Source organism: Xiphophorus hellerii, chromosome 22 (genome assembly GCF_003331165.1).
Source record: "Xiphophorus hellerii strain 12219 chromosome 22, Xiphophorus_hellerii-4.1, whole genome shotgun sequence".
NCBI lineage: Eukaryota > Metazoa > Chordata > Actinopteri > Cyprinodontiformes > Poeciliidae > Xiphophorus > Xiphophorus hellerii.
In genome coordinates this window covers 1,965,289-1,986,128 of record NC_045693.1, presented here as the reverse complement: position 1 = coordinate 1,986,128, position 20,840 = coordinate 1,965,289, and the positions used below count along the sequence as shown (strand labels likewise).

General features: G+C 41.3%; 1 protein-coding gene across 1 annotated transcript; it reads right to left on the bottom strand.

Annotated features, from left to right (window-relative positions):
• Positions 1–10,659: 10,659 nt before the first annotated feature.
• Positions 10,660–19,775, bottom strand: cyp26c1 (cytochrome P450, family 26, subfamily C, polypeptide 1). Its single transcript, XM_032553945.1, has 7 exons — positions 19,604–19,775; positions 18,786–19,095; positions 17,021–17,245; positions 15,865–16,140; positions 15,637–15,795; positions 14,898–15,284; positions 10,660–12,586 (listed from the first exon to the last, which is right to left on the bottom strand). Exons 2-7 carry the CDS (start codon positions 18,990–18,992, stop codon positions 12,242–12,244), a joined length of 1,599 nt encoding a protein of 532 aa, XP_032409836.1. The 5' UTR covers positions 18,993–19,095; positions 19,604–19,775; the 3' UTR covers positions 10,660–12,241.
• Positions 19,776–20,840: the final 1,065 nt, after the last annotated feature.

Genomic DNA, 20,840 nt, shown 5'->3' with positions numbered 1-20,840 from the left:
AGTGGAGGAAATCTGCAAAGCCAGTTATCCCCATCCCTGGTCCTTAGCGCCCCCTGTCCTTTGTTTTAGATGCCTCCCTGCTCCAGCACAGCGTCCTCTGCATGACATCGACTGGTGCAGCTGTAATCACCCATTCATAAAGGTCAGGTGTGTGGACAAACAATTAAAACATGTAGGAGAGGTTCAGGACTTCTCCACTAAGCCATAACCAGATTCTCAAAGGCCTCATATATGAACCATTGATGTGTTCAGTCTTTAGAATCTGCCATATTTTTACTTTTACAGAAGCTTAAAGGGAAACTGGTATGTAAATAAAAGGTGAAAGTCATTGAAACCGGTTAAATCCAGCCAGTAGATGTTTTTTCTTTGGTTCTGATTTGTGTGAAGGTTCTTTGCGTGACACGGCGGCTCGTTTTGTTTGTTCCACTTCAGGAGCTTCACTTCATAATGAACCAAAGTCCCTGAACTGTCAGTCAGTGTCACCCCACCCACACTGAAGTCCAATCGGGCTGAATAAGTGAAAGCACCTGTGTGAGAGCCTCCGACCCAGATTCATGTAGAGACAACTGAGCACATGCATGCGGACGGAGCGGTAAGGCAACTGGAACTGGTGAGAAGGGTTTCAACGTGCCGCCGGCTGGGTGTGGCGCCTCAACAGGGTTCATGAATTAACTGAACTCTTGAACTGTACTCTGGAATGTGGCAGGCAGAAAGTCAGCCAGACAAACGAAACGGGAACATTCATGCACCCCTCGCCGTCTAAACTCTCACGTCTGCTCTGGCTGCGATTTTAAAGAGATCCTCCATGTCAGCGTTAGACTGAACTGAGCCCATTCACATCAGAAACTGGACGAAAAGGTCAAAGTTCAGCATTTTCACTCTAATATATTGTCACAACTGAAAGATGCCAACCAACTGCTCTTCCAGGTTGTCTGTAAATAACATTTCTCATCAGTCCAGACGTTAAAATACTGAAAAACTGAGATCCGTGAACTTCAGGTTCTTCAGCAGACCCTGAAATTTAATCAGTGTTTGCAGCGAACACTTTCACTGGATTACAGATTATTTTAAAAAGTGTTTGTAATACTACTAGATATCTTTAGCGAAATTTACAACTTACTGAAACTTGAACTTTACTTTCCCATAACTTCCAGATAACACCATGAAACCTAAAGGTTACTTACCAGAACTTTACAAATGACATGAAATTTCCAGATTACTTTCCCAGAATTCCCAGTTTCTTGAAACCTGTATGTTATGTTTCCATAATTTCCAGGTGTTATGACCACAGTATTTAAGTTACTTTCCTGAAACGTTCCAGTTTGCCTCCATACGTTTTCTGAACTTACCAGACATTTACGAGTTACATTCCAGGTAAGTTTTTGCATGACTGTGGAGTTTAAATTACTGGATGTTGAGCGTTTCTTTGTCATAACTTCAGGTCACATCACTTCAATCTACAGTTGCATTTCTGAAACGTAAAGGTTCCTCTCCAGAATGTTACACCTGATATTCCTGAGTACCATTTCAGATTAAATTTACTGATTCCTTCACTGGAACTTCTGTTATTTCTCCATAACTCACATTGCTGCAACTTTACTTTTCTGAAACTGTGAGGCTCGCTTCCAGATGTTTACGGAACTTTGTGAATTAGAGATACATGTCTTTATACTTTTGAAATACTTTTGGTACTTCTGAAATTTACAGGTTGCTTTCTTAGAAGAATTTCTTTCCTGAAACTTTCAGGTTAGCTTCCACAGGTTCTGCATAAGTTTTACTTACTTTTCCAGAATATATCTGTTTCTTTCCAGGAACTTATGTTTTACATTCCTGGAGTTTAAATATGTTATCAGAACTAATAAACAGCATTTCTGGAACTAACACAGTGCTGCCTTTAGGGAACTTTTAGAAACTATTGGTTGTTTCTGAGGAATACTTTCATAGAACTTTACTAATAAGTTTCAAAAACTTGAAAGTTAGTTTTAGTTTCCAGAACTCAATATTTCCAGATTAACAATCTGTTCTTAATTTAGCTTGTGCTTCATAAAAAAACACTACTCCTTTCATTTTGACAGTAAATTCAGAGAAAGAAGCTAACTTATCATTTTAGATTTAATATTGGCAGAACAAAAACACGTTAACCAGTTCATGTTTTGAGCTTGAGCAGAAGATCAGCGTTACTAAACGTTTAAAGTGACGGAGATAATAAGGTGTTTCTCTTATTTATTTTTTTTACCAGCAATAAAAAGATGGGTGCTTTGCTAACTGCGTGGATTGAGATTATACAGGACATTCCAGAGAGCCATAAAAACATTCCAGGAAGAGTTGGGACGCACCTTTCCTCCTTCACACCGTCTGACATCTTCACATTTCTCTCATCACCTCCTCTCCCTCTTCCCACCTGGAAGGCTCTGCAGATCCGTCTTCCAGGTTAAAACAACTTCTGCTCATGAAATTTCCCTCAGCCTGACTTTTCACCAGCATGCAGTCATTTCTAACCCTCTGCTGTAGATTAAGTGCAGCTCTTGTTTGGATTGTGGCTGAACCCTCCTGTCCGGTTCCTAAAGCTTGTAGATGTAGAAGAAGGAATGCACATAAATACTATCTGATTTTTGAAATTTACTGTAAATGCGTTCATTAAAAACAGTAGCAACAACATACATTTTCATGTTGAGGCGGTTTCTTGTAATGTTCCCGGTTAGCGGCGGTTCCTCATTCCTCAGACACCTGCAGCTAGCTATCAGGGCTAAACCACCACGTGATTAAACGGCTGCCGCTCGGTTTGGTTTGTGTGGAGAAGCTCGTCTGAACGCAGGAGAACACTGACTGCAGGGAGGTCAAAGGTCACGGTCTGTCCTGGTGAAGGATTTGAACTTGAAGTCTGTCCAGCTGAACTCTGAGCTGAACTCTAAACTCGTTTCCCTGAATCTGACCCTGTTTCTTCCTGTCCTGAGGAATCCTGCTCCAGGCTGACGGCTGGAATGTTGACATAACAGATGTCGTCTGACAAAGCCAGTAATTATGAGCTGTACGGCTGTGTGTCCGTACCCGCTCTTCCTCCTCCTCCTCTGCGTCCTCAGGCTGGTTTACCATCACTGTTTCCTCATGCTTGTAGAACAGCAGTCACTTCTGCATTTCAACACCTTCCATCTAAAATCGCAGCTTTTCTAGAAACTGAAAACAAACCGCTAAACTTTTGATGATCTTCATAAAAATAGAGGCAGAAAAAGTTTAGGTGAATTTTGCGTTAAATTATCCAACTAGTTTCTTGTCTTAAAGAAAGAGCTTGCAGTCAGTCTGGCTGTCTACGACGATGTACAGTTTACAAAACTGAGCTTTATTCTGTTGTTTGATTTTAAGCCGTATTTTGAGCTTTAACATGGAATTTTGTTTAGGTGAAGCAGACGGCTTGTTTTTACATGTCCTAATTGTTTATTGCTGAATAATGCCTCAAGAAGATCCAATGCATGCTTTTACTTTGAAGGTCAATAACACATTTACTGTGCTTGAGTTTTATTTTTGTGTGTTTTTAAGCTACAGTCCCACCAGCCCACTGCAGTTCAATCCAGGGAAGTCCAGTTCGTTTAATAAAGTGTGAATTTGTAATCAAATTCTGATGTGGAACAAAACAGTAAGCTCTGGTCTGGGTTCAGTTGAAGTGAACTCTGGTTCAGTTTGAATGTGAACGCCAAGCGGACCGGAGACCGCTCTAAAGGCAGGAAGCGGACTGCAGTGCAGGGCATTCGTAGTCCGAATGCCCTGCACTGCAAAATAAATCCAGATGTTTAGTTATCAGCCAAAACATAATAACCATTTGTTTTGGGTAAATTCAACCAAAACAAATGTGTTAGCATAGCGCTAGCAGCAGAAATGGCTCCTGGTCTTTAGCCAAAGACTAGAGAGAAATCCTCCAACATTAAAATCTGACGCCTCCATTTATGTTTCCATTTAGTGAAGAAGGAAGTTGCTCTCAGTGTCTTCAGAGGTTTTTGGTGCAGTGCCCCCACAGGCCAGGAGGGGAACAGGTTGGTTTGACTCAGAACCACAGCAGCTGGAGGTCACCAGACTATCGGATGGGAAAACACAGTTTATTTTTGCCTTTTTAGCATTTGAATCGTGTTGAACGTTTTGTAGAAGTTTAGCTTTAGCTGTATGTCTTGCATATGTATCAAGGCTTTCTCTCTCTGTTCCCTGTCATAAGGACGACCTACAGGATGAAAACAGCTGTTCTGAAGTTTAATTTAAGGATGAAAACATTTCTCGTTTCTCCAAAATGAGCTATTTTTATTTGCCGGTAAAGTCGAGGCAGGGGACATTTATAGCAGAGCGAGGCTGGACGGACTCCTGGTGGCACGCCACAGCTGCCAGGGTTTATTTCAGTCCACTTAAAGTCTCACAATAGAAGCTGGCAACTTCCTGAAAGTGACTCAGCACATAAATGTCAGTGTGAACTTCCAAGGAACCACCAAGATTGCAGCGTTGTGGCTTCTCCTGGGAAGGCAGCGGCGATTAAAATAAACTGAAGGAAAACTCACAATGGAGGTAAAATATCTGCGCGGCCCCTGGGAGCTGATGTTGGCCCCGGATCGCTCTATCCCCGGCACCATCTGACCCCGTTTTCTCCCTCATTTGGAAAATGGGTGTCTCTTATCGTAGCAGAACTGCCTTTGACCCAGAACACACAGAAATAAGAGGAGGCAGGCGGAGACTCTGCGAATCCTGGGAGGACTTTTATAGCTCTGAGTTTGAGGAAAATCCTGATCTTATTGGACGGATTAAAGCAGGTTTGATCTGAGGTCATCAAGGAGTCTTTAGGAAAGAAACTCAACCATAAAAACTTACCACAGGAGCTGCTGGGCATCTTCTGCATCACCATTAGTCATGTAGTCATTAGTAATGGAAAAAGTTACAAAACGTTTTTGCTCCAGGATGATCTGGTTTTTGGTTGTATCATAATTAAATTGGTGTAATTTGCAAAACTCTATTGGAAACGTATGTTTTTTTATCACACCAGTTTAACCAGCAGCAACGCGCCCATTCATAGCCACTGGTTTCCTTGGACCAGGAGCCGGATCCACCAGAACTCACAGCGTCACAACAGCCATTAAAAGTCGTTTGAATCCATCAGAGACTCCAGTTTCCAAAAATAGAAAAATTTCCGTCCAAATTTAACGTTCAAATCTGAGGGGCTTAAACTTAGTAAATTAATGACTTGAGCTGAAAAAACCCAAAATCCTGGAATATTAAACTCAAAGAAATGCAGTCAGTGAGTAACTTCTTACATTTACTCAGTTACTTTTACTTGAGTAACATTTTTAAAAAATTTTACTTTTAGGAGTATTTTTACTACGTCGTATTTTTTGCTTCACTTGAGTAATTTCATTATGAAGTATTTTTACTCTTGGTTGAATAAAGTTTCTGTATTTTTTTACCCACTGAATGAAGAAAAAACATATTTCAACCAAAAATTCACCAGACACCTGCAGTTTCTGTTAAAGTTTTATAAGTTTTTATTGGAAGAAACTTATTTGGAAACTTTTTATTTTGCCTGATTTTATATTTGCAAAAAATTTACTCTAAATTTTATATTTTATTCCATCTAATGATGTAAATTTTAAATATTAAATGATTGATAATTTGATCAGTTACTTAATACTTTTTACCAACAACTTTTTTGGACAGATAAAAAAGCAAAAACATGTTGAGAGTAATTTTTTGGTTCCCTGCTTCTGCTGATGTGTCTCATGGATCTGTGTATTTTTACAGATTTGTTTAATTTAATTTGTATTTTTACAGATTTGTTTAATTTGTATTTTTACAGATTTGTTTAATTTGTATTTTTACAGATTTGTTTAATTTGTATTTTTACAGATTTGTTTAATTTAATTTGTATTTTTACAGATTTGTTTAATTTGTATTTTTACAGATTTGTTTAATTTGTATTTTTACAGATTTGTTTAATTTGTATTTTCACAGATTTGTTTAATTTGTATTTTCACAGATTTGTTTAATTTGTATTTTTACAGATTTGTTTAATTTGTATTTTTACAGATTTGTTTAATTTAATTTGTATTTTTACAGATTTGTTTAATTTGTATTTTCACAGATTTGTTTAATATTTCCTCTCTGGTTCCCATGCACCCGCCCTCAGCTGACCAGTCACTGACCTGAGCGGCCAGTGACACCGCAGTGAACTCTGGGAAAAAACATCGCCAAGTTCACAGCAGCTGAGTGTTCATCAGATAAAGACCTTGGCAGAGCTACGGGGCCCCACAGAGGACATAAATAGGCCAGACTGTGTGTGTCCCATTAATTTTCTGCCACATAGCTTCAAACTATTCTCTGCCGGTCAATTAGGGCGGTCAGGTGGAGGCTGGAGACGCTCGGTGATCTTAACGAGACCCTCGGTCTTTAACTCAGAGGAGACCCTCCCCCTCCACAGAGACCTCACTGTCGGGTAAATACAACACAGATTATATATTTCATTATAAAGTGAGGAAAATAAGGAGATTTCAAAATAAAAGACACTGCCAACAACGTAGATACTTTGTTCAGTTCTGTGTTAAAGTAAAACATTTCACAAGAGTCATAACATGCAACTTTTCTCTCTTTCCTGGGTGGTTATAATGTTTTGGCTGATAACTAAACATCTGGATTTATTTTCTACTTTAATGTCCAAATCTTTGTCTTCTTTAGGAAAGAGAACAACAGATTTTCACAAATCATTTCTAAAGTGAAAGAAGCGTCTTTGAGGGGTAAGTTTAAGTCAAGACAAGTTTGTGAGTAAACAGTAAAGATTTTCAAAGTTAAGTTGCAACATGATGAATGAGGCTGTGGTAAGTAAAGAAAAGAGTACTGAGTGGAACGGGAAGTTTATTTTGACGTTTCCAGCAGGAAGTGTTGCAGCTAGCTTAGCAGTGAGAGAATGTCAGAAGTTAGTTACATTTATTTAGTTTCCTAAATGAGCCAAAGTCATTTAATGCAACGTTAATCTGGAGAGATAATCAATCAATCAATCAATCAATCAATCAAATTTTATTCATAACACATTTCAGCAGCAAGGCATTTCAAAGTGCTTTACATCATTACAAACACAGAAACACAAAGCAACATAGAATCAATAATCAAAACGCAGCATTAAGTCAAGTTCGATCAATAAATTTGTAATTGATTACATTTCAAATACAATCCTAAACAGGTGGGTTTTTAGTTGAGATTTAAAAGAAGTCAGTGTTTCAGCTGTTTTACAGTTTTCTGGAAGTTTGTTCCAGATTTGTGGTGCATAGATGCTGAAAGCTGCTTCTCCTCGTTTGGTTCTGGTTCTGGTTCTGCTCTGCATCCCCAGAACCAGAACCTGAGAGGTCTGGAAGGTTGATACAACAACAGCAGATTTTTAATGTATTGTGGTTCTAAGCCGTTCAGTGATTTATAAACTAACAACAGTATTTTAAAGTCTATTCTCTGAGCTACAGGGAGCCAGTGGAGGGACTTTAAAACTGGTGTTATGTGCTCTATCTTCCTGGTTTTAGTCAGAACGCCAGCAGCAGCATTCTGGATCAGCTGCAGCTGTTTGATTGATTTGTTGGACAGACCTGTGAAGACGCTGTTGCAATAATCAATACGACTGAAGATGAAGGCATGGATGAGTTTCTCTAGATCTGGCTGAGACATTAGTCCTTTAATCCTGGAAATGTTCTTCAGGTGATAGAAGGCCGACTTTGTAACTGTCTTTATGTGGCTCTGGAGGTTCAGGTCAGAGTCCATCACTACTCCCAGGTTTCAGGCTGATCGCTGGTTTTAGTTGTAATAACTGAAGCTGTGCATTGACTCTAGATCTATAACTCTAGATCTATAACTCTAGATCTATAACTCTAGATTTATAACTCTAGATCGTTCCTCTTTAGGTCCAAAAATAATAACTTCAGTTTTGTTTCTGTTCAGCTGGAGAAAGTTTTGGCACATCCACACATTTATCTGTTCTAAGCATCTGTTCAGTGATTGGATGGGGTCAAAGGTCACCTGGTGACATCATAATGTAGAGATGTGTGTCATCTGCATAGTTATGGTAGCTAATATTATTTCCTGTTATAACCTGAGCTAGTGGGAGCATATAAATATTGAATAAAAGGGGTCCTAGGGTTGAACCTTGGGGTACCCCACATGTGACCTTTGACCTCTTTAATGAAAAGTTTCCAATTGAAACAAAGAAATCCCTGCTCTTTATGTAGGATTCAAACCAGTTAAGCATTGGACCGGAGAGTCCGACCCAACTCTCCAGTCGATTCAGTAACATGTCTTGGTCAACAGTGTCAAAAGCTGCAATAATTATTCATGTGGTCATTTTTATAAAGCTATAGTTCATATGAACAGATTGGGAGCCATTAACATCCCATAATAATCCACCAATGTCACTGGCTAATAATCAGTGTCATCCTGTTACAGTAAAACATTCAGCAGCTGCAGTCTAACTCAACAACATCTAACTTTAATTTCCCATTACATCAGATAAACATTGTTACTAAGACTTGAGTCCAAATCAAGTCTCAAGTCCAAGTCAAGTTTCAAGTCCAAGTCAAATCTGAAACTTATTTTTGCCACAAAAATCTCAAACTTCAGTCTTTGTTAAATGCTTCCTCACAAAACATTTATTTTCAGTTCTAGCAGGCTAACAGGACAGCTTTATGAAATATTACTTTGCAATGAAATATGTATTCATATATTCATTAACAAAAACACAACAGAATCATAAATGTATTTATTTTTTCAAATATTGTGAGAAACCCAGTCGGCGCCTCTTTCCTGAAGGTTTCAGTCTGAAACCTTGGCTCCATATGTCTCTTATTTTATGAAAATATGTTGGCTAGAACCTAAAAATACTAGGTACAATATTTTAGGACTATGCGATCTCCTATGTTCTCACAATGTTTCATATTTTTATCCAGAAATTTTTTTTTTTGTTGTTCATTAATCATTCTGATCAACCAGCATTTTAGATCCCAATGTTTTACTAAAAATGAACAAACTATTCAGTCACTCATGACTTTGTGAATCGTCTGTTTCCAAAATATCTTTGACATGATTTGTTCAGCATAATTTTAAAAAATATTTGGTCAGAAAATGTTCATCTGCAAAAGAGTTTGTTTATTTTTATTAAAACGCAAAACCATAATCTGTTTACTTCAGGACTCTCACCATCTGTTTGCTTGAAGTCTATTAAAAGAATACTTACTTTTAATCAAACAAAGGTAATGTTATTATTTCCTCATATTTAAAAATAAATGTATTTTCAGCTTGTAAAGTTTCTGAGCCGTTGTGGTAAAGTTGAGGCTTTGGCAGAAAATGAGAAACGAGTTTAACCACATCATCATTTCTGTCATGTTGAAGGTTTCTGCACTTCAATCCAGCTGCTGCTTTGTTTCTTCTTCCCAAAGATTATCTTCATTATCTTCCATATTTAGTTTGTTTTGAACTGATTCTAGGGAACTGAGCTCATTTTGTGGGTTTACACATCAGTTTAAGCCTGTGAAAGAAACTGGTTTCTTCTCAATAAGAGTTTACAATAACTTCAATAACTTGGCACCTTAAGACCATAATTACTGCATAATTGTGGTTTTAATCAGTTTTGGGATCAGCTAATATCCAGCATCCCTCAGATTCTGGCTACTGCTGAGCAGGAGCTGGAGCAGCGCCTGGGTGTGAGTAAAATCAGCCCCTCAGGTGACGGGAAGGGAGTTTCCAGAAGTTTTCAACTCCCTGACAGGCGCTTCCGAGGTGGCAACAGTCGGTGTTATGAAACCAGTTTAACGCCATCAAATTAGTACAAATAGCTGCTGGGAACTCCTTGTTCCAGTGAGAATATTTAGAAACACCTGCTCAAAGTTCAGCAGGCCCAGTTAATCTGTGCTTCCAGTAATAGGTTTTAGACGAGGAAATGAATGTTTTAGTGTCTGAGGGAGGGAACACGGAGCGTTTTTTACAGCATCACATTAAATAAGACCATTAAGAGTGTAACTCAGTGTTTTAGTTCTGTGCATTTTACATATTTTTACCACTGAAAGTTTGTGTTGACCTTGTTCCTCAACTTGTGTGTTAATGCATGAAACTACAGAAAAATGAAATTTTAGAAATGTGTTGTGCAGAAATGAAACTTACCTGGTTTCTGAATGTTGCACTTCTTTTCCAAAAATGTATTTTTAAAAATTGTTTTAAAGCTTTCTTTGAAAGTGAGTGTAGAAACGTACATTTGACAGAAAGGCCACCGGACTTCCTTTTTTGTTTAAAGCGATTGATGAGCTCTAAATCCCCAATGCACGACGAGAACTGAACAATTCTTCCAGAGGAATAAATGTCTTCAAGAAACCAGAAAGAAGTTAGAATTGCCTTGCCTTGGGTCACACTGTAAGCTGCAGAGCGGCTTCAATTCTGTGGATTCACCACTGCATTGAAAACATGTTGGGTGGGTGTAAACATGAGGAAATGAAAAGGATTTTGTGCAGCATCAAGTAGCATCTCAGTATGTGTTGCTTTAGATGTGATCCTGTGAATAGGGATCATTTACTGGGATCAGAGGTGTGGAGTTCAGGACGAGGTGCGTTTACTTTACTGTGGCGTCACCTTCACTCTGTTTATTTCATATTCCTGGGAATAAAACTTCAGTGCTCTGTGCGCCCCCAAGTGGTCAGATATTTATGAGCAGAAATAATCAGTAAGTCATGACATAACTTTGAGTTTCAAGCATCCAGCATGCTGAGGTGAGGGAAGCCTCTGAGTAGCTTAACGAGAAGTTAGTATTTAGCTACTAGTGGTAGACACGTCTTGGTTTTTGTTGAATTTACCCAGAATGCCCTGCTCAGTAGTCCATTTCCTTGCTTTTGGAGCGGTATCCAGTCCACTTGGTGTTCACGTATGCATTCTAACCGCACCAGAGTTCACTTCAACCAAACTGATCCTGAGATTTATAATACCAGAGTTTGATTTTTTTGGTCGGTTACGCTTCCACATCTCCTCAAACGAACTGGACATTCTAGGCAAACGGACTGGATCAAAACGGACTAAACGGTTTTGTTCTGAATGCATCTTTAAGGAGACGCCAAGTCAATCAAATTCATCTCTGCAGAGGCCTGGCAACAAGACATTTGTCTGATTTAGGTTTGATGTACAAGAGTTGCATCTATACTTAACATGATAGACGCTCTAGTAAACCGGACCTGACCCAGCCCGACCCGACCCGACCCTGCCTGGTGTATTCTCAAGATAAATAAAAACTCCCAGAACTTTGTTTGGTATCTTCTAATTTAAATCGACTGTACAGCAGCTACATCTGATAGTCTCAGTGAACAACCAGAACAACAGTATATACAGACTCCTTAAAGTGGAGAAAGTGCTATCTTCTTCCATAAACCTATCTGTAGCTAACATTTCACAGCGCCGCTAGCATGCTAACGGTCCTCCAACGATAACATCAGAACCAACAGACTAAGTACAAAGATCCTAAAGGAGAAAACAGGCTTACATTACAGGTTACTGTCTCTACAGCAGATGAGGCCCATCTGCGTTTAAATACAGCTTATTCAGAACACTACTTCATTTAAAGCACACACAGAGAAACAGATCTATGAAACATCCATATAAAAAAGAAGAGGACATTTTGAATGTACACGTTTTCTGAAGTTTCGTTTCTGACTCCAGCAGCAGCTTCCAGAGCTGAAGCGCCTCCTGAATCTGGAGAATGTCTCTAAAAACTCTGCAGTTTTTCTGAACCTTTCAGGCTCTGATGAGAACTGACTCCTGTTCAGATCTGATCCTCCAGATCCAACACCTGCACATCGAACCAGATGAAGCAGAAGAAGAAAACTCACCCAAAACCAGAACCGAGCTAAAGTCTGAGGTTAAATACTCTGAAGGTTCAGATGACCTGGTTCACAGTGATGTAGAAGTTAGAGAAGCAGCAGAACTTCTGCTCTGATGGCTTTTTTTGATATGAAATAACTTAAATCTCATTTACAGACAGTAGAAAGGGAACAAGACGGAGAGATCTGTTCGTTTCTGTACAGCTCTGAACAGAAACCTTAGCTTATGTGCTTTCAGTCCAACGAAGCGACGTCTGCCGGATAAAGGCGACATAAATAAATTAAGATGCATTTAGAGATGATGATGATGCTGAAGTGCTGCAGGATGGCCTGGCTGGTGAGGTTCTGATCCTTTGCTCAGTTTGTAGTGTAAAGTCTCAGTTCTGTTGCGTCTACAGCGGGTTGCTGTAGGAGAATCGTACGTGCAACCCGTTCACCGGGTGCACGATCGGTACCGTTTGCATTTTGGGGAACTCCTCTGAAGCAAGGGTCCATTTGCACGTCCCGATGAGCTCCACGGCCAGAGTCTTCAGGATGATGTGCGCCAGTTCCTTCCCGACGCAGCTGCGCACGCCGCCGCCGAACGGAACGTAGCTGAACCGAGACGAGCGCCACTCGTCCCGCTCTGGGCCGAACCGCTCCGGATCGAACTGCTCCGGACTCTGGAAGACCGCCGCCGTCTCATGGGTGTCCCGGATGCTGTACATCACACTCCAGCCTTTAGGGATCTGGTAACCCTGTGGTAGAAACAGAACCAGCCGTTAAAACAGAGACTAAACGTGTTGGGTCTGTGTTCTGGGAGTTTTGGACCTTTTGGAACAAACTGAGATTTGAAAGATGAACTTCTTCATTTAATCAGTTCTTGTTTTTCTGGATCTCTGAGGACCATCATTGGTTAACAGAACCATTTAAATCTGCAAAGAGGAAAATCAGGGCTGATCTTTATGGACTTGTGCAGGTCTGAGGGTGAAATATGGTTTTTAAACCAGATTTGATCTCATTATTGATGAAGGGAAAGGAATTATTTAATGATTGTTTGTTGGTTTGTAGTTTGATTTGCTGCCTTTATTAACCATTATAGAGGCTTTTCACCAATTCATGATCTATTAAATCAGGATTACATCAACCTGTTCAGGGACTGTAGGGGGAATTTAGCTTTTTGTTGCTCTAACCTGGAACCACACATCTCTACTTTCAAAAGGTTCATGAAATGTTACATATTATATAAACACGCCAACTTAAAAAAACTCTTGTTTTTTGATTAAAAGTTTTTCTGTTAGGATGACGTAATATTTTTGGTCATAGCAAAATTATTTTATTTCCTAAAAAAGAGATGGAAACACTTTTTTTAGTCATGAGTCACATGATCAACAACCAGCTGTTACCACTGGCAGAAACCATGAAGAAGACAGGAAGTAGTTTATGATGCAGCATGTTGTTAATGACTCACCATGTAAACAAACTTATTCACATAATATTTTAATTGTTTCATATTTAATGGAAGCACCGTGTTTGTGAAACTGTGTTTTTACGACATTAGCAGAATCATGAGAGTTTTTCACACGTTTGTAATGGAAACGCAGCCAGTGAGAGAACCAGTGAGAGAACCAGTGAGAGAACCAGTGAGAAACTGTAAACCAGTCAGAACCTTCTGGTGACCCAGAGGTAAATCTAACTGGGTCTGAAGTTCTTTATGTTGAAAATTCAACCACCTTTTCCAGTTTGGAGACAAATTCAAAGCTAATAACATAACAAGAATTTGACTTAAAAGCAGAAAACAAGAATTTTTTATGTGAAATGTGATAAGAAGTGGATTATTCTCAGTCTGTCACACAGAGCTGCATTAAAATAATAATAATAATATGCTTTGCTGCTTCCATTGAAGGTTTAGTTTCGTTTGGTTTCTTTAATTATCCGACACTGAACAGCAGAATGAACCTTTATTATCCTCTCTAACCAGAGCCGCGCCTTCAGATCGGAGATTTCTCAGCCAAATCTCTGAGATTTCAGCAGCTCAGCTGCTTCTCAGCCTCTCGGCTTTATTACTGCAGGAAAAGGTGCAGAAATGACAATTATCCTTTTGGCAATGGGGCAGAAAATTGGGGGCATGTTGAGGTCAAGGAGAGGGGATGTAAGGACTGAGGAGGACTCTAATCTAATCTAATCTCTAATCCTGCATGAAAAACTCAGCAGGTGGAGCAACAAAAGGCAAGATTCAGTCTAGAACTAGGATTTCTATGAGAGCTCGCTTTAAGAGAAAAAAAGGAAAATTGATTGATTGGTTGGAAAAATTAGACTGAGGCAGATTTATTCTTCACATCTGAATAAAATTGTAATGCAACCAAAATAAAGTGGCAGATTTATATGAGAGGAATTAATTTCATTTTTTTATCTAATTGTACAACTAAGAAGAAAATTTGGATCTCAAAGCTTTAGCTACCCTAAATGTTTGCATTGGAAAACAATGGAGTTTAAAAAGACTTGTGGAAAAAAATAATTTAACTCATAAATTAAAACAACATTTAAAATGGGGAATAATTTAGTCTTTTCTTCATTTTCGTCTCTTTAAGTGGAAACGACTGCAGGTCAGAGAGGAATCAGAGCAGAGCTTGGTGTCTCTGTGGATGTGGGTGAAACGAAGCCTTGCATCGGTGCAGAAGGTTTAAAGACGAGTAACAGTTATCTAGAAATCACATCTGAGATCAGTCCTGCAGTAAACGGATCCGGTTCTGCAAAGACAGATTCTTGATCTTTGAGTCAGAGGAAAAGGAAGATTCAGGTCAGTTTTTGCCAGGATGCCAACCTTCCTCATGTCTTTACGTTTTCCTCCTGATTCTTCCTGATATGGTTTTAATGATCTCAGTCAGCAGCTCTCCTGACTTCCTGAAAGTCTTTCATCAAATCTTCAAACCGTTTCTTTGGACTTTGTCTGTTTTGAAGCTTAATGAACATTAAACTGAGTGTTTTTCTTATAGAGGGTTGCTAACTGTTGGTTCTAAATGGATCCAGAAAGAAGAATCTGGAGATCCTTCCACTGAACTGACTTACGTCTAGTTCGAAGGTCCGCAGGGCGGTCCGGTATCCCCCGGAGACCGGCGGCAGGAAGCGGAGCACCTCCTTCACCACACAGTCGATGTAGCGGAGCTGGCTGAGCTTCTCCAGACTCAGGTATGGGACATGAGGCCGAGGAGAGCCGCCGTCCGGCCGACCGCTCAGCAGGCGGGTCGTCTCCGTCTCTGCGGTCTCCGGCTCGTTCTCCACCTCGCCGCCGGCCGGGTCGCAGCTCCGCTCCGGCTGAAATCCCAGACCCTCGGCCTCCAGCTCCTCTCTGGCCTTGTCCACCACGGCCGGGTGGCGCAGCAGCTGCAGAACCAGGGAGGTGGAGGCGCTGGCTGTGGTGGAGTGGGCAGCGAAGATCAGCTCCACGGCCGTTTCCTGGAAGAAAAGGATTGAATTTGGAGTTTAAATCATCATGACTGAGGAATCTCAGTTTCTGAGGCTGCGTCCACACAGATCAGATCAGTCGTCTGTCATCTCCTACTACTAAACCACAACCAAGCTGATCCAGAGCGCTACACCAATTATCCTGCAGATCCTGCCACAATCAGTACATCACCACGGCAACAGGTGTGAGTTTCCTCCATTTTTCCTCGGCTTTACTTCCTAATTGGTGAGTTAGTTAACCAGGTTCCCTTCCCTCTGAACCCTCCAGATGAAGCTCAGCCTTAAACCTGGTTAAACTCCACGTCTCCTCTTGCGCCGCAGTCCAGCCTGATCTTCCTGGTACCTTGAGCTCCTGGATGCTGAGCTCCTGGCCTTGCTCCTTGGCACCGGACAGCATGAGGTCGAAGGCGTCCTGGTAGTCGTCGTCCAGCTGCTGCCGCTCCATCTTCTCCTCGATGATTTTCGCCATGTTGGCGTGAAGGATTTCTCTGGCCTTGATGCCCTGCAGAGAGAAATCCATCAGAACCCGCCCGGTTCCCAGGAACGTCGGGGTGCGGCCGAGGTTCGGTACCTTGCGCAGGCCGCTGAACGGCGTGTCGATGGGGAGCGAGAACAGGTTGTTCATGAGCTGCTCGAAGGTCTTGGCCAGGTAGACGATCCGCTCCTCCTCCATCTGCAGGCCCAGCAGAACCCGCACGGCGATGCGGAACGTCAGCGACTTGGCTGCGCCGTACACGTCGATGGACCCCGGCTCAGAGACCCACTTGGCGATCTCCGCCTTGATGACGTCCTGCAGACGCGGCAGGTAGGACTCCAGCGCCCCCCGGCTGAACACCTTGGCCAGGATCTAAACACCGAGAGGGGTCAAAGTTCAGCTGGATATTTTGTAATGTGTGTAATGTGTGTATGAGCAATATGGCTAAAAAACACATCACAATATAATCAGTCAATATTGATAATTATCGATTAGATTTTTGTTTAAATATCTCAAACATGACGTTTCCTGTTTTATCCAAAGTTTTTACTTCACGTCGTTTTTCTGTTTTTAAGCAGTTCTGAGTCAAAATGTTGAAACCTTAAACTGCTGCTGCGTAAGTTAATAAGTAGGCTGTTGCTAGGTAACCAAAGTTGGGGGAACTTGGAGCTGCTTGTTCCCCAGCAGGTTGTTGCTAGGTAACCGAAGAGTGAGTGAGTCAGTTGATGTCACCAACTTAGCATAGCTGACAACGAGAGGTTTAGTCTTTCCTCTGCCTACATCCCCCACAATGCAGTGCGGTTCAGTGAAATATTTTAATATTCTATCAGACGTATTATCTGTTCATATTGTTTCATGTACTTACTGTGGTATATATTATTGATTTATTATCCGGCTCCAGATTTTAGGCTTTAAAATACCAGATTTCTGCTTTTCTCAGTTTGACATTATTTCTAAATCTTCTATTTCTAATACTTACTTTTCTCTTCAGTAACTTAGGCTACTTTTTCCTTTCAGTAGAAATATGTCAACGTATTTCTATTTTTACTGGAGTACAATAGTTTTTTGCATATCTACCCGTCTGTCCGACTGACTCACTGAACTCGCTGTCTTTGGAATAATTTTTTGGTTAATAATATTTAATTAAAAGGCTAAATACAAAAAATTAGCTTATTTATCATAAGTATGATAATAAGGATATAAAGTTGCCCCCCAGGCTGCCCGTAGGTCCGGCCCTGCGCCGATGCCTCACCTTCCTCTTCCTCCGGTGGATGTCTCCCACAGAGTTGACGAGTGTGTTTGGCCCCAGGATGATGCGCGTGCTCTGGGGCCACTGGGTGCACACCAGGTTGTGCTCCCCCAGCAGGATCTTGCGGATGTTTTCGGCGCCCGTCACCCGGATGAGGGGCTTCCCCAGCAGGTGGGTCTTAAACACGTTGCCATGGCGTTCCCGCCGAGAGATGTGGAAGTTGGAGCCCTGCAGTGGGAAACAGGACAAAGGAAAAATACCTCAGAAAACTAAAAAAGAATTGATCTTGTTTGTGTTTGGACTTTTAGCTTCAGTTATTTTCCGTTTTGTTGAGTTGTTGCCATCGTTTGTGTTTTGGGTTTGTTAGAGTAAACTGTTCAGGTTTCCTTTCCTCTTCCCTCAGCTGACCTTTGGCTCCCCATCCCAGCTGATTTTTACTTCTTTGGTTGCTTCTGCCTGCTCCCCTCCAGCTGCAGAAAAATAAACCTTACTGAGTGTTTTGTCTAGTTTAGTTTTGTGTTTTTTAAATGTTCTAAGTAAAATAATCTGTCAGTGGAACTAGAACGTTTTTAATCAACAATAATAAATTATTGGCGTAAAACAAACTTTTATTTCTTGCTGAAAAGTTACTGGAATATTTGCTCTAGAAACTGGACCAGGTATTTCTCAGTATTTCTCAGTACTTTGTGTTTTTGCCATTTGCTCCCTCAGTGTTTAAGCTCCTCTCTCTTCCTCTCCTTGCCAGATCTTCCTCTCTGCTCCTCTTATCCTGAAGCTCTGGACTCTTCAGCTCAGCTTACAGGTTTTCTGCTGATCTTGAATGAAAACGTTCTGGTTTCAGAGGTTTTGTTGCACCTCTGAAGGCCCACAGCCTCACAGATCCTCCGCCGTGTTCAGACATGTCTGCATCACTTATTACAAACCCTAAAATAACCCGTCTGACCAGAGACCCTGTTCTGTTTAATCAGCTCCACATGTTACATTTGAGACAGTAGGAGGGAAAATAATTTTTCCTGACATGTTTTCTAACCAGCTGGTTGCCATGGAGACCTGGTGACCCCAAAATGTCTCTGTTTTTTTCCTTCCAGCCTCTTCGATCTCAGGTCCAGATCTTTAATTATTCCTCTGACTGGTTGGAAAGTCTTGGATTGTAATTTTTATTTTCAGACTTTTTGAAGTATTTTTTGTTTGTTTGAAGGCCAAGAATAAACGAATCTCCATGGAAACTAAATGTTCCCAGATTTTCACATCAAGCTTTAACGCATGAATTAAAAAACTGATATTGATGGATGCATTAAATTTTTGACAATTATCTTTGTTTCTACTGCTGGATTAATGCATTAAATAAAATCTAGGATTCTCCTCAGACTCCGGATCTTTCAGTTCATCGGCATTAAAGTGAGAAAAGAACCGAAGTGACAGAAAAACAAGTGAAACTTGTCAGCGCTTCGCTTTGGTGCAGCTGGAAATTCAGGAGAAATTTAATGAAGGGAGAAAAAACTGGAAATATGAGAGTGACGCGTAAAGTGAGACTGGATCGGTTTCATTTTCTGCGCAGAACGGAAGGAGGGATGGAGAGATGGAGAGAGAGAAGAACCGAACCGAACCGAACCGAAAACTTCCAGTTCTTGCTGCCCCAGAGACTGAAGTCAAGTCCGCACATGTTGCAGAGAAAACCTGGACAAGCAGCTTCCAGCGGCTCGAATGATGTTTAAATAAAGGCTGAGGTTCGACGCCCGGTTCTGGGCTTAGTGAAGGAGGTTCTGACCTGGAAGAGCCAGTGGAAGGTCTCTCCGACCAGCGGCCAGCCCATGGAGCCCCGCGGCAGCGGCAGGCTGCTGTCCGGGTCCTGGGTCAGGCTCCAGCGGAGGCTCCACAGCTGCCGGGTCAGAACCAGCAGCAGCAGCGCCGACAGCACCGAGGTGAGCGCGGTGGCCAGGGCCGACAGGGCCCCGAACTGGGCCAGGGGGAACATCTCCTCCGAGCGGGTCCACTTCCCAGCATCCACCTGCGGCAGCGCGGAGAGACGGAGTCCGGCGGCGGTTCGGAGCGGCTTTGTGTCCGCAGTCAGACTGGAGCTGGAAGGAAACAGAATCAGATCAGAAATTTAATGAGGGAAAAATAAAAAACGAAAGAAAAAGTTGATTTAAACTTTGTCTGAAATCAAGCTGCACATGTTGCTGAAAGTTTCCCGCTCAGCCGACAGGAGAGGAAATTATTCCGAGAAAATGTCATTAAATCCTCAGTTTGGTTCTGCTGCAGGTCCATTACAGAGGAATCTTTCTGATAAAAACACCCACCTGTGATGGACCGACCCTCCATCAGGAGCTGTCAGCTATTCCAAACACTTTTACGGCTCTGCCTGCGCCGGCTTGTCCGTAACGCTGCGCGCCTTTATAGGTACAGTTTGGGGGCTCGGCCGCCCCCGCCCCCGGGCCCGGGCGGACCGGCCCGGGTTTATGGAGCAGCGCCAATAAATCCGCTTTAAAAGCTGCGACTGCTGCTGGCTGGGAGCCACCTCAGACAAGCTCCTATTAAGTCCTAAAGAGTTCTGGCTGGGGTCGGGTTCTGATCCAAAGAGCTTACCTCCAACACGCGTTTCCTCCGCAGACCCAGATCCTCCTCAGATCCTCCTCAGATCCTCTGGTTCTCCTGCTGCGGCTCCAGCCTGGAGGTTCCTGCAGCCGCGGCGCTGCAGCGGCTTTATAGGCGCAGCGTCGCGGCGCAGCGCAGCGGTCCACCTTCAGCTGCTGACGTTGCTAGGAATGTTAAACAGGCTGTTCATTCAGAGAGAGAGAGAGAGAGGAGGGAAAACAGGAGCAGATCCGCAGCGTGCGTGTGCGCGCGAGAGGCTCAGGTAACCAATCAGCGCAGATCAGCTCTCAGTTTGCTCTGCGGCTTCAGTTCGGCGCAACGCTGCGGACTGCGCAGTGGTAGATAGCCCACCGCGCAAAGTTTGCTGAACCTTAAAATAATTTCTTACTTTTTGAGTATAAATTCATTTATTTTATAATTTTATAGAATCGAACATTTTAATCCAGAAAAATCATCTGGATCTTTTTTTATCCAAAGTTTATTCTGAAATCACAATAAACTGTTTAATGTTTTCTACATTAAACTGTCGATCTCCACATTGTGATAATAATTCAAATAATAATAATAATGGTCATTATAATAATAATAAGGCTCTGATGTTAAGTTCCTCTGCAGCCAATGAAACCAGAGCCGCCGCTGCTGCTCAGCTCCGATTCAAACTGATCTTTTAAAATTGGTTATTAAAATATTTTTATAGTAAATGTGAGACTTAATTCATATTTTCATTCGTTTCCTTTTAGTTTAAATGATTAAATTCCTGCATGCAGCGCAAGATGACAAACTATACATATATATTTATTATTATTACATATATTTTAGTTTTTATTATTAACAATAAGCCGTTTTTTTCCCGTCCGTCCTGCTTGAACTCGGTAATAAACATATTTTTTTCCCGCCACTCAAACATCTCAGGTTTCATCCAAAACTTTCACATCAGTTTTTAACATGAACTGAATATCTCTGGAGATGGCTCCATATTTCTTATATGTAATAATTTATTTTAATTATTAGGATTTTTGAGCATCAGACCGGAACTGAAACGGTTTGAGATTTAAAGATTTCAAAGATGGTGTTTTTATCACATATTGATTTATTTTATATATATTCACATGAACAACATAATGTTTATTTTTATATTTTGTCTAATTTATTAATTAAATCAAAATGAGCAAAAGATTCGTTTAATTCTTTTGTATTTCATTTAATCAACATATAACGTTTAAACTGG

What these genes read in the sequence shown, in the direction of transcription:
- cyp26c1 (XM_032553945.1), bottom strand. Translation starts at nt 18,992, where the DNA reads ATGTTCCCCCTGGCCCAGTTCGGGGCCCTGTCGGCCCTGGCCACCGCG. An exon ending in CGTTCAGCGGCCTGCGCAAG is followed by an intron (nt 15,796 to 15,864) that starts GTACCGAACCTC and finishes TTCTCTCTGCAG; the next exon opens with GGCATCAAGGCCAGAGAAAT. An exon ending in TGCGGACCTTCGAACTAGAC is followed by an intron (nt 12,587 to 14,897) that starts GTAAGTCAGTTC and finishes TTTCTACCACAG; the next exon opens with GGTTACCAGATCCCTAAAGG.